Source organism: Mustela nivalis (assembly GCF_964662115.1).
Source record: "Mustela nivalis genome assembly, chromosome: 2".
In the NCBI taxonomy this organism is placed as follows: domain Eukaryota; kingdom Metazoa; phylum Chordata; class Mammalia; order Carnivora; family Mustelidae; genus Mustela; species Mustela nivalis.
Genome location: NC_139021.1, coordinates 40,241,495 through 40,255,277, shown reverse-complemented (window position 1 = coordinate 40,255,277; position 13,783 = coordinate 40,241,495). Strand labels below are relative to the sequence as shown.

The 13,783-nt window shown below is 43.5% G+C and overlaps 1 protein-coding gene across 3 annotated transcripts in view; it reads right to left on the bottom strand.

Moving 5' to 3' along the window:
* Positions 1-13,513, bottom strand: part of PLEKHF2 (pleckstrin homology and FYVE domain containing 2) — a 73,277-nt gene extending 59,764 nt beyond the window's left edge. The window contains exons 1-2 of one of the 3 annotated variants that reach the window (XM_082722843.1): positions 13,343-13,513; positions 12,466-12,636 (exon numbers count right to left, since the gene is read on the bottom strand). In XM_082722843.1, the coding sequence (XP_082578969.1) occupies positions 12,466-12,636; positions 13,343-13,355 (184 nt within the window). In that variant the 5' untranslated portion in view covers positions 13,356-13,513. The remainder of the gene's footprint in view (positions 1-12,465; positions 12,637-13,342) is intronic. The other 2 variants (XM_082722844.1, XM_082722847.1) reach the window with 2 other exon arrangements.
* Between the last annotated feature and the right edge of the window lie 270 nt (positions 13,514-13,783).

The window sequence follows — 13,783 nt, the reverse complement described above, 5'->3', positions numbered from 1 at the left end:
CCCACCTCAATTTCTCTGCTTTTTCTCTTATCTCTTCCCTTTGTTGTCTCAGAGGCTGTGGTAGATGAGGTTTCACACCTTGCCCCCTGACTGCCTCCAGTTCATTGTTTCACGGTTCAGTGAACCAATTCTGAACACTCAAGATGTAGCAATAGACACTTTTATTTTATTTTATTTTATTTTATTTTATTTATTAAGAGAATTCACCCTGGAGAAGCAGAAGAGACTCCAGATCGGAATATTACCACTAAAGCATCAGCTGTTCTCACCTGTAAAAAAACCCTTTACAAACACGGAGCAGTAGGAAATAAAGGGCCTCCTCTCTCCTTTCTAATGTTTCATAGCAACTGCAGACAAGCAGATTCAGGAGCCCCCAGGAATCTCTGTCTCAAACACCTGCAACAGCAGCCTCTTTTCCAGTCCAGCCTTAGACACCGGCCCACCAGCCTCTACTCCAGTCTAGGAGTTGACTTTGGAAAACAAAGTAGGTGGTGGGAATGAGAGGAGTCTTAGAGATCCCCCGCAAGCAACAGATGAGTCCCCATATTGCAGGATTTTCCAAAGAACTTTACAGTCATCAGAACCTAGGCTCCCCCATCAGTGCCTTCAAGTTCTAGAAGTTAGTTCTTTCAGGAGCATACTGATTTCCAAAAGCTTGATTTTCAACTAGGAGTCAACCATATAGGCAGAAAGTAGATTGTACACCATGATTTCAGTGACTATATATAGTAGTCTATATCTCCTACTGTTGAACATTTAGGTTTTCCCATTTTTTATCTTTTACCAATTATGCCATTACCATCAAAGGATGCAGTAATTCTTTATTTTCATGGGGAGCTTCCCTCCTGTGTAATGCTATTAGCTAAGTTCATGTTGTATATATGGGAATAATTCGATTTAACTTCCCTTTCCATTAAAAGCAGTGGTATGTATTTTAGGGGCAAGATTTAGCTGGACGGTTAAAACTGTCCTTCCCTCTGGCATGGGTCCTCGTTTGAACTCCGTTAACCTCACTGCCTAGGATGGGAACTGGAACTGCCTTTAATCATAATGAGTAATTTTTTTTCAACTTTAGGCATACTAAGCTTTTCATAACAACAATAATCGTGATTCCATTAATAACAACAACAGTAATAGTAATGACTATCACTTGATGTTGCTCTATATGACAGGCCCTGTTCTAAGCACATTCATTAAGTCAATTAATTCTCGTGTGAACCCTGCGACATAGGTATGCTATTATTATCCTTGACTTGCAGGGATAGCAACATAGTTAACACAGCTAATAACCTGCCAACCCTTAGTGTGAACCCAAGTTCACACTAACATGTGAACCCTTAGTATGAACCCTTAGTGTGAACCCAAGCACACTGGCTCAAAGTCACACTGCTATGCCTTACCTGAAGAGGCTACATGAAGTTGGGGAAATCTCTGTGGGTATTTGAGGGAACCACCAAAGAGTTTTGCAAATAAGCAACATTAGCAAATTCTTACTCTTAAAATAAGCTTCAGCTCAATACCCTCAGCTGTCTTTTTCATTTAAGAGCTGATTTTCTGGGGCTTCTTCAACACTTCATTTATGTATGTTTTGCATCCACTACATTTATCATAATGAGGCTGTTTAACCCTACTAAATGTGACATGAGGGAAAGGATCCTGTATTGTTATTTTAGAAATTTGCATACTTATTCAATCAAGCACATTTATCCTTTTATTTATTTACCCATTTAGTGGTAAAATTCAGCTGCTTTTCCATAATCTCCATTATTCTCTGCACCAAATCACCCCAAGTCAACCTATGATCTAAGCAGAAACAATGTGCTTGCTACACAAACCAGAGTAAAGACGCCTGCCTTCCATCCAGCCCTAGACTAAGACCCTTCAGCTCCTTTATTTATATAGAAATGAGGCTGCTACTACTATGTTCTGTAGACTTATGTCAACTACACAGCACAATGGCTGGCCCTTCCATTCACCGGAATGAACCAGCAAGTATCTCATTGATCAAGTACTTCTACCAGCCACTGTTTAGACTCTGGGATTGTAGCAGCGATCAAAGCAGAAATCAAAGGAACGGAAGGGCCTGCCCTCATGAAGTTTATGTCCTAGTACATCATACAATAGGATGTCAGGTAGTAAAAGTTCTATGATGAAAATAAGGTTGGTGTGAGGCATTGAGAGGGGTGGAGAGAACTCCAGTTTTGAATTCCTCTATGTACATTACCTGTGCTTCAGAAATTTTTGGAATGAAGGCATGTTACAGCTCAAGATAGAAACGTGGTCTACTACAGGGGTGCCTGGGTGGCTCAGTCAGTTAAACATCTGCCTTCAGCTCAGGTCATGATCCCAGGGTCCTGGGATTGAGTCCCGTGTTGGGCTCCCTGCTTAGCGGGGAGCCTGCTACTCCCTCTGCCTGCCACTGCCCCTGCTTGTACAAGCTCTCTCTCTCTGTGTCAAATAAATTAATAAAATCTTAAGAAAAAAAAAAAGAAATAAGAAATGTAGTCTACTGTCCTACACTAGAATCAGCTATTAGATTATAATTCTATTCTGAAGGATGAACATTTGCTTAAGTAACCCATACTTAAAAAATAAAGCCGGCCTCTAGACCAAGAGGAAGCTAGGCACTGCTAGGAAACATTTGACTTGGATCCAACAACCTTTGCTCACTTGCTGGATTCAAAGAGAATGATATTTTTAAGGCCAAGTTTACATGCATTTTTTTTTTTTAAACCTGCATCTTTTACCTTATGAATTTGTTAAGATTTCCCTTTGGACACGACTGAAGATAGACTTATCTTGCTTTGGGATGACAAAGAGAAAAAAAAAAACAAAAACCAAAAACCTAGGCGTGAGTAAATTAGGCAACACTCCTAAGTGGGATGCTAGCAAAACATAGCCCAGTCAGGGCTTATTCTTATTTGAAGTCATTCTCTGTCCTAGCCTGTCATCAGATGAGTGGCTTTGGAGTCAGCTCTGGACTGCTTTGTTTGGCTTCCAAGGATGGCCACTAATTAGGATATTATGTATCTAAAGAATGTAGCTCTTTCCAGGCCTGTGTGAGTTCTTAGAACTGGGGAACTTTCAAAGGAAAGACTGAGATTTACTTCCTGGCACTGGCAGTTTGGAGAAAACCAGCTCAACAGTGACCACTTCCCAGCCTTCTCCCTGTAGCCCACCCCACTCTTCCCTGAACCCCGCCCCCCACCAGAACTGGGCTCATCTGCTAGTCTGATCTGCCCCGTCGTCCTATAGTTGTTTTATGTGGTCTGTTTCTTAGGCTTTCTGGGGACCCATGAGGCTGGGGCTGCTTTGTCATGCTTTTAGCCTCAATGTGTCATACAGTGCCTGACCTAGAGTAGGTGCCCAATAACTGGATGCCATCACAGTGTCCACTAGACCATCCTCTTTTAGGAGAAAGATAAATGTCTTACGAGTCCGCATGCATACAGTATTTTCTTTAAGAAAGCGTTGCAAGCTTAGAGGAAGTGCTGTTGCTAGTTGATATTTTAATTCCTCCAGTACAAAGGGTGCCAAGGATGGCCAGGCGCCCGTCCTTGTCTAACAGGCCAGCTCTGTGGGTGCGATGGGTTGACGGCCACCAGCCAGGTGTTCCAAGTGCTGGAAGGATGAGCCCACCGCAGGGACGTCCCTTCCAAAGGCATCTGGGCCACTTCACATCATTCTGGTGCCCTTGCCTTCGCCAAGCAGAGGCCTTTTCTTGATTTTGCCTCTCTGCAGAAGAAGATGCAGCAGGTTTTGCCTTTTCAAAATGCGCTTTGGAGAACACAGAATCTCCTCGAGCAGAGGTGAAGAATGTCTCTGTTACTCCTTGTCGCCTCTTTCCAGATTTCTTACTTAGGCTACTCAAATCCTTCCTCACACCGGTGTAAAAATACTCACTTTAAAAAAAAAAAACCACACCTCACTTTAGACAGACTTCGCATTGCTTTGGGAATCCTCCCAAAGGGCAGGAGGAAAAGCTTTTCTATTAACTTCTCTTTGGGGACAGTTGGAATTCGTTTATTTACACTCCGAGGACCCACTTCTCTGTTTTCCAATGAATAAAGACACCCAAAGCTGCCTCTTTGTTGAAGCTTATGGCTGGTTTTTAGGTTGGCAGAGGGCAAAACTGATCAGTTGGTAACTACAAAAATATGGCACATTACAGGGCTATGTATGGAGAAAAATTTTCCTCCGGTGACTACTAATGTTTCCGTCAGTATTCCATTGTAGGCTGAAGAAAAATTCAAGATGTTAGAAATTTCTCGCAGAACATGATGGTGATTAGAGTATGGAAAATAGGGGCTTTGAAAGTTGGTATCACTGTTATTTCTAGGGGCAAAAAAGAAAGTTGGGAGCTGACTTTTTAAAAGGATTCCTTTATAATAAGACTTTATAAACAAAATCTTGGTACAGTACGTATCAACAGAAGAAATTTTGTAATAAAAAAATTTTATTTATTTATTTGACAGACAGAGATCATAAGTAGGCAGAGAGGCAGGGAGAGAGAGAGAGGGAGAAGCAGGCTTCCTGCTGAGGGGAGAGCCCGTTGTGGGACTCACTTCCAAAGACCCTGAGACCATGACCTGAGCAGAAGGCAGAGGCTTTAACCCACTGAGCCACCCAGGTGTCCTAGAAATTATGTAATATTAAAAAATATATGGCATGGACATGGAATAAAAATCTCTTTAAGAGATGTCGTCCATAACTCCAATTCTGGGGGAAAATCTCTGGTGCTTTAGCTGTTGATTTATAATGTTGAGTATTTTTTACATGTCTTAACTAATGTTCCCCATTGGGCACTGCTAAGAAGCCCATCAGTGAACTCGATGGTACAGAAATTCCCACACTGGAGAAGCAATACGGGTAGAGAGGAGACTGGCTTTAGTTTCCATCAGAACCAGAATTATATTCCCACCTAGGCTATTGTGGACTTGTTGGTTATATAATCTCTCTCGGTCTTAGTTTCTTTATGTGAGAGCTGGGCTCAATAATACCTTGCAGAATTTTTGGGTAGGTTAAATGAGAATCCACAAAGCTCTAATACCCATGCTACCCACACAATAAATATTCAGAGCATTTGGCTGTCATGATTTTGGAAACATCTCATTGTAAAAATGCTATAAACATGCATCAGAAGCAAAATTTTTTTTTGGCAGTGCTTTATACCTATATCTATGTCAAGATAATTCTCTAGCTCCAAAAATTAAATACAGAGATGACAGGTTCCTCAAGAAAAAAAAAAATTGCAAAGCAAATGACTTCACATCTTAGGTAGAAAAAGAAATTAAACGCCAGAAAGATCCAAGCGGAGTACATGAGATTTATTGAGGGAGAGTGTGGTGGAAAGATAATGAATGTAGCCATGGAGCTGAGGGTATTTGAAAGACAGTGATTAATTCGATGTGTCATGGAGTCTGGATTTGAAGTAAAAATAGGAGAAAAAAATCTTCTCTTGATAGAGAAGGAGAAAGCAGAGGAATCAAGACACCAAAGGTCTTGCTGAAATAAAAGATGGATGGTAATTGAAATGCAAAGTGGTGGCTTACTATCAGGGCAGGCTGTTGGATTTAAGACTTCATAGCAAGAACAATTCTAGGTGATGACAAGATTTGGGAGGTGGTCAAGAGAAGGGTGGCTTAAGGCACTGAGGGGACATTCTTTTGAGATCAACAGAACAAAGATCTTGAAGCTACCCAAGATAATGGCAGGACTTGGTGTGGAAAGGAAAGCTGGGTGAAGTGCTAAAGGCTCCTTGAATGAAGAGGAGGAATGTCTGGAGGTCGATGTCTGACATTGACAGAGTGTAGTGTAAAGGCTAGTTTAGTATTAGCTGGAGCTGACATTGGGGTTCTCCCAACTCCTGCATATAGTCTGTGGGGTGAGGGAGAATGAGCGGCATCTCCTTGGGAAGGCTATGAAGGAGAAATGGTGTCTTTGCAAGAATGAGCTAGGGTTCGTTTAGCCTAAGGAGATGGAGAGAAGGACCCAGTAGTGACATCATGGTGTGTGAGAGAGTGATTACATGAAATGAAGTTCTAGAGGGCTCAGTAAAGGTTGCAGAGGGAAGGGAGCAACAGGAAGGTGGTCACTGGCAAGGAAGCTCAAAGCTCTTTGGGGTTAGAGTATAGGCAAAGAGATGACCAGGAGGGCTCACATTTTGGCTACTGGCCAAAGGTAATAGGAATCTGGTGCTGGGAAGGACCGGCTGGCTGCAAATGTTCCGAAGAATGAATTCAGAAGTCCCTCAGTAGAGGGTAGGGGGATGAAGACTCAGGTATTTCTAGAAGAAGGCAGCCTTTCTTGGACTGGAGAGGGAAGATTTGCCCACAAAGGGAAGGGCATGATCAAATGAGCAGAGAAGAGGGACTTTCACACCACCAGGAATCAATGACTAAGTAGTTCAGTGGGGCTGAGACGTAGTGTTCGTGAAAGAGTGACTGGTGAGGCCAGATCGTGAGGGGCCCTGAGGCAACTGCTCAGAGGTTGATCGGGGATGTGCCACAGTGGAGACTGGCTGCACGCAGGCTATGGGGGGTGGGGTGGACGGGGGAGCTTCGGAAAGCTGAGGTTTGACCCTTGCTGCACTCACCCCACCCCACTCTAAATAGGAACATGTAAATACGTGGAACAGATCTTCTTTTTGTACATTTTGCTTTTTTAGGACCTACGTGAACAAATAGATACAGTTTCTGTTTGTTACTCTTCCTTTTTTATAAGCCGTGATGATTAACTGTACTAAATCTCTTGTCATTTGATCTAAGACCCCAAACTCACTTAGAAACCAAGTAATGCACATCACTGATGCTGCGGGGACCTCACCACCTAACAATCCTTAAATGAGACATGGTTATTCTTGATTTATAAACTTATTCATGCCTCGACTCCTTTCATTAAAAATCCAGGGTAAGTAATTCAGAAACACAAGGATAGGCTAGAGAAATAAAGGTAACTGGAATAAAAATCTAAGTAGAAACCCAAGGTAGGATGTGGGGCTCTGAATTGCTACAGGGATTGATAAACTCACAGAGTGATTGATGTGCTGTTCTTAGAGTTGTGAACAATTTGGAAGTTTAAACATTCTGAATTCACACTGGGTTTCTCCGTGACTGCTCGACAGTTAAATATTAGCTCATCACTATTTTATTCCTTTTCCTATTTTTAAAAATTTATGATTATTTATTTATTTATTTATTTGAGAGAGAGTAAGAGAGAGCATGAGAGGGGAGAAAGTCTGAGGGAGAAGCAGACCTCCCAGTGGAGCTGGGAGCCTGATGCGGGACTTGATCCCAGGACCCCGGGATCATGACCTGAGCCCAAGGTCGCCGTTTAACCAACTGAACCACCCAGGCGTGCCTCCTTTTGCTATTTCATAACACTAACAGCAGGAGTCTGTATAAGTTATGCATAAAGGACGGATCATTTTGCTGACCTCCTTATCATCAGTTGGTCCTAAGACGTTCTCCTGGAGTCCAATGCAGTGATAGAGACTGTTGTTCTTATTCTGTTTACAAGCTACAGCTGTGTTAGCCTGCGTCTGGTGTAGGGGGTGGAGGCTGTCTGCATGGGCCTATGCACGCATAAGTGTGTGTTCTTAAGTCTGAGCATGAACTGGTCTATCTTGGGTAGCATATGCGAAGTTCACACATTGGTCAGAATTTGAGATTTCGAGTTCTTTTAACTCCAGCTGTTGCTGGCTCTGAGGCAGGAGCTGAACACAATGATAGAACTTTGTAGCTGGAGGGGCTTCAGGTCATCTGAGCCACTCTGTGTGTCCAGATAAGGAATCTGAGACCCCAGGTAATGACTTGCCTGAGGTGGTGAGATAGAGGCTTTTGAACAAGCTCCTTTTGGTATTTGTTGATCGGGATGATTGAGGTCTTGGTATAATTTCGATAAAGAATGCTGAAATGAAGAGGTGTCCTTTGAAATGAATGTTTTAAGGCAGAGAACAGAGAGTGGGAGACCCACTGTCAATATTGGGTGTCGCTTCTCCTGATGCCTGGTTCTAGGGTTTGGGCGCAGTTGGGTGGGCGTGGAAGGACAGCTGCCCCTCAAGTCCATCCGTACATAGGGGTTACATTCTAGCACACGTGGCAAAAATCCTGCAAAGTTCAGACTCTTGAAGATCCTTTAGGAAGAGCCCAGGATACAGCCTCAGGAGGGCAAACACAGCGTTTCCTTCAGTTTCAGAACAGACGGCTGATGCTTCATTTAAGCACCGGGTGAAGCCACTGGCTTGTGTTTGGGGACACAGTGTACCCTACACATATCTTTAAGCACCACACAGTGAGATACTCACCCCACCAGAGGCCAGACTCTAATGCAGGGACAGCAGGACATTCACTTAAGCTCTAGGAGATGGAGGGCAGGCAGCAGCAGCTATACTAAACAAAAACTAAAAGCTGTCTAAAGTTTTTTTTTATTGAAACACATAATAGAGGGACACCTGGGTGGCTCAGTTAGTTGAGCATCTGCCTTCAGCTTGGGTCATGATCCCAGGGTCCTGGGATGGAGTCCTGCATTGGACTTCCTGCTCAGTGGGGAGCCTGCTTCTCCCTTTGTCTGCCGCTCCCCCTGCTTGTGCACTCTCTGTCAAGTAAATAAATAAAATCTTAAAAAAAAAAAAAAGGAACATAAAATTGAATTTAAGCATTTAATTTTTTAAAAGATGTTATATTAATTCATCTGAGAGAGAGAGAGCGAGCGAGAAAGCAAGAGAGAGGGAGAAGCAGACTCCCCCCACCCCCACCCCAGCAATGTGCCTGACTTGGGGCTCCATCCCAGGACCCTGGGATCATGACCTGAGCCGAAGGCAGATGTGCTTAAAATTTAAGCAATTTAAGCATTTAAGCATTTGCCTACTTGATGCCACCAAGGACTATTATTTGGTTGAAACCAATTAATTCTAATACGTAAGTTATATAAATGAGATTATCCCACCCTTTCAAAAACTTCTTTCGCTCCTCTCTTATGTCCTTCCCTCACTTGTTTTTACCTTCTTTCCCCAAACTTAGCTTCTATGTTTTTTCCTGAAAAAATTGTTTTCACCCTACCCCCTACTAGCTGTATCTTGCTTAGAATATGATACTCACTTTCTATGTCCCTGTATTTACTCTTTTATTTCCCCCTTTATCCAAGCTTGTCAACTACAGCTTGTTTATCCTTGAGAGTAAGGGTTTGTGGGGTTTTTTTCATTTTTAATTAAAATTTTGTGTGTTTATTTTGTTTTTCTTTTTTCTTTCAGGAAAAAAATATTTGATGACTTCCCCTCTCCTTCAACTTTTCCTTGAGTTAATGCTAATTTCCTAGCTGCTTGCTTATTGGTTGTGTGACTAGACACAATTTTTTAAAACCAGTTTAAGCCTGTTTCCTCTCCTGTGAAATGGGGATAATAATAGCATTTTCCTGACAAGAGCTGTTTTTAAGAAACCCATGGGATGAATGCTTAGTTCGGGGTACCCCAAATGTTTAATTAACGGTAATTATTAAGATTTTCAGTTTTAAATCTAACACTTGTATTTTAAATTACACCAACTAGCTGCTGCCTGAAGACAAAGGATATTTAATTTCACTTCACTTCATTCTCATTGTATATGTGGGTAATGGCTGGGCTATGAAACTACTTTGAACGGGGAGATCTCACAGCTTTTTCTTTTTTTTTAGTCTTTAAAGAACTTTATTTATATTTTATTTATTTATTTAAAAAGATTTTATTGATTTATTTGACAGAGAGACACAGCCAGAGAGTGAACACAAGCAGGGGGAGCAGCAGGCTGAGGGAGAGGGAGAAACAAGCTTCCCACTGAGCAGGGAACCCGATGGGGGGCTCGATCCCAGGACCCCAGGACCATGACCAGAGCCAAAGGAAGATGCTTAATGACTGAACCACGCAGGTGCCCCTGAACTTTATTTTTAAAAGTGTTTTAGGTTCACAGAAACATGGAGTGGAAAGTACAGGGAGTTCCCATATGTCCCCTCTCCTTACCACACACAGGTGGCCCACTGTAAACACGGGGCATCAGAGTGGTAACTTCGTTACCATCAATGAGCCTACGTTGGCTTGTAAGTGTAATATTTCCAAGCGTAAATTTTTCTGTAAAGCTGTCATTCCTGTCATCCCTGTGTTCTGTAAGCCCTCCTTAGGAACCCCCCCTTTACCCAGCATGTTAGGATAAGGTAGCGAGTCAATGGGGACCAGCTGCGCATTAACCTTTCATTATCTATTCAAGATGCAGGAGTCCCTCAGAACTGGATGGACTGGTCCGAATAGCACAACCAGTGTGTCCTGTGTGACTGCCTCTTCTCTTGTCCCTTCTACTTTGCAAAGTTCTTTAAGGACCTCAAAATGCAGAATCTCAGCTGGAACCCAACAATGGGGTGAGAGACAAAGCCAGCTTCAGAGATGCCAGGGTTTACCCTGAAGGGACGTGGGCAGAATCTGCCAACAAATAATAACACGAATCCATTCAGACCGGGCTCTGAGTGGGTGTGGTGAATGAGTAACGAGTGTCCCCAGCAGCCCTCCTCCTTCTGCATGAGAGCACAGAATAAACTGTGCCTGGGGTGGGTAGCTCCCCAGCCTCCTGTAACTGCTCTCCGGCTGGCTGCCCAGCACCGATCCTCTTGCCAGCCTGCGTGGAGAACCAGGCAGGAGGATCTGGCTAAGCATTAACTTTCAAGTTCAGCTTTCCTCAAATTAAAGAGGGGATGATGTGACAACAGGACGTGGCCCTGGGTCCTGATGGTCAGCGTATTTGGCCCTGATTTCTTTTTCTGCAAGGTTGCCACATTTGAGTTACAGAAATGATAATACAATTTCTTCTCCCCAAACTACCAGATGCCTTAAAAATTAATAGAAGTGGAATTTGAACCTAGGATGTAAAAGTGACTCAAAAACAAGGTCCCGGAGAGCCATCTGGTAATCTTTGTCTGTTGATTTACTAAAAGAGGAGACAAGGATCACAAAAGCAAGGGGCAAAGAGGAAATCTTTGTTTTTTCTAAAGTTTTCCTTCTTCATGTCTACTGCCCAGTATTAGATTGGTCAAGAAATGCCTTTTAATCTCATTTAAAAAATAATCAGGTTAGTAAGCAATTCTCTTGGATAGTCAGTTGAACGGCTTCTAGAGATGTTTTCAAAGACAGACTGGCAAGCACAGTGTTCTTGAAGGTCTGGTGTTGTTCTGTGTTCAACTGCCAGAACAAAGCCCCGCAGAAACTACCTCACCCTCTCTCTCTCCCTTAGGCAAACTGGATATCTGATTCACAAGACTGGAAAACCCACCCCCACCACTTTGGGCTTAAATTACAGTGTCCTAATCAACAGGTTCATCTAACCATGGTTGTGAAAGGTTCGACTGAAAAGCTGATTTAAATGCGGGTTACTAAACTTTCCAGGGGCTACAAGAGTTCATAATTTGTTCTGCCTTTACATTCAGGGAAACTCTTTTAATGAACCTCATTTCATGTTGACACACAATAGACCATCTTGGCTGGAAGAGACAGGAAGCCCCCTTGCTCAGGAACCCTGCGCAGTGTGTGTGTGTGTGTGTGTGTGTGTGTGTACATGGGGGGTATGGTGTGTCCATCATGAACACAACTTCTGTCCCCTCTTTGGGGAAGCTTCCTATATTCCAATGATCAGTACCCGCCATTTTCCCCATCAGCTTCTCCTATGACCATTTCTCTACCTTTAACCATTGCAGTAAATGGCTGTAAAGGCTAACGGTGAACACCATTCAATCCATTCTTTCCTACCGCTCCCCTGGATTACTTTTTCTTCCTTAGCACCTACTACCACCTACCAGGCTACTTATTTTGTGTACACATTTTGTTTGCTGTCTCTTCTGCCAGGAGGTCAGCTTTATGAGACCAGGGCTTTTGGTTTTGTGTATTGTTTTATCTCCAGCATTTGCAACGGTGCCTGGCACATAGTAGGTGCTCGATCAATATCTGTGGAGCAAACACACAATGGCAGGCCCTATTGCTCAAGCTCACTTCCTGTCTCTTAGTGCAGTGTTACTCAGCATTGCTACACAGGAGAGGAGAGTGGCAGAAGTTAGGGGGAGAGGATACGGTTGTCATCACGGTCAGCTTCCTGGCTGTGCCCTCTGCAATTGCCTAGACCTGGGCTCAGAAGGGTGTTGTGTTTGATTTAATGCTCTGTTGTCACTATGTCAAAATTCCTAAGAATTTTTTTCTTTGAACTTCGGCTTCAGAAGTGAAGTCTAGTGGGACAGTGGAGGATGCTTGTGAGAGACAATGCCCTTCCTCACCACCCCATTTACATAAAGTGCTCTAGATGCCCTAGGAACACTGAGTTCTGGTGGACCCATGATACATGGGAGCTCAACAGGTGCAAGATAGGTGTGTTGTCTCTGCCTGGGTGAGGAGGGGCTCTAGCAGCCTGGGAGACCACACATTTTTGTTCAAACCAGAACTTGCTTCGATGGGGCACCTACCTGGATGGCTCAGTTGGTTATGGGTCTGCCTTCTGCTCAGGTCAGGATCCCAGTCCTGGGATCCAGCCCTGTGTCGGACTCCCTGGTCAGGATGGAGCCTGCTTTTCCCTCTTCCTCTCCTTCTGCCCTCCTCCCCCCGCCTCGCCGCTGTCCCTGCTGGGCTCTCTTTCTCTGTCCAATAAATAAATAAAATCTTATTAAAAAAAAAAAAAAGAACTTGTTTTGAACACAGATAGAAGGCAAGAGACATGAACGAACAAAGAACTCTATCATATCCCATGTTATTCCTGGTCCTTTCCTGGATGAGTGGACCACCTGCCCTGGAAACAAGACGTAGAAGGAAGGGGAGAGAGAACAGTCCCTAGTTCCTTTCCTTTCAGTCTTTCCTTGCTTGTCAGTAAGCTGAAGGTAGAAGGCTGGCATTCCGTTTTGTATTAAGTGAAATAAAATTAGCTGAGTTAGTTTTGTACAACATTTCCACTGTTATGTTAAGAATGAGATACTCATGCAAGTACCAACTCGAAAATAGAAATTTGGTGAAATGCTCATATTTGCATTTAAAACTGGCATTGCACACCATAAAGATGAACAGTGTAAATCACGCTAATACTTTAGAAGTTTACTTTTTCTTTACTGAGGAAAATATTAAATACCAAATTTAAAAAACACCATGGAAGGAAGAAAATACCTTTATATTTCAGTACCTTTAGCAGCACTTTTCTCTTGCTTTTTGAACAAGGATCCCCATGCCTGGGACCCACAAATTACCTAGCCAGTCCTCTTTGTCATGGCTGGAGTTGAATAATTCAATCCAGCCTGTCAAATTCTGGGGCTATGTTTCTAAAATAAACTTTTAAGTATAGGAAGCCCAACTTACCAACAGATTGCATTCCACTTATTATATAAGTCAGCTGCTTGGAACTTGGCACGTATTTTCTTACAGGAACACTGTTTTGAATAGCGGTCGGTTTGCCAAACTAGCCCTCAAAAACGTCCTCAGACCACAGGATGCCAGATCGCTCCAGTCCATCTGAAAGATTGGATTAACGTCGCTGAGGGCTATCTGTGCTGTTGGCCAACCGCCGCGCTGCAGGCCGGCACTGCACGGTTGGGTGGGGTCATGGGACTTCTGGTTGGTTCCGGCCAGTGAGTACGGGCAAGGGTCGCCCAAGCCAGAGCCTTTCGTGGACAGTGTGAGGCCCTCTGAGGTGCTTTTCTTCCTCTCGGATAAGAGTGACTGGCACTATTGCAGGGGTGACTGCCCCATCCGCCGGGGGCGCAGGGAGGGTAGGACACAGAGCAGGGTTCCAGTGGGCTG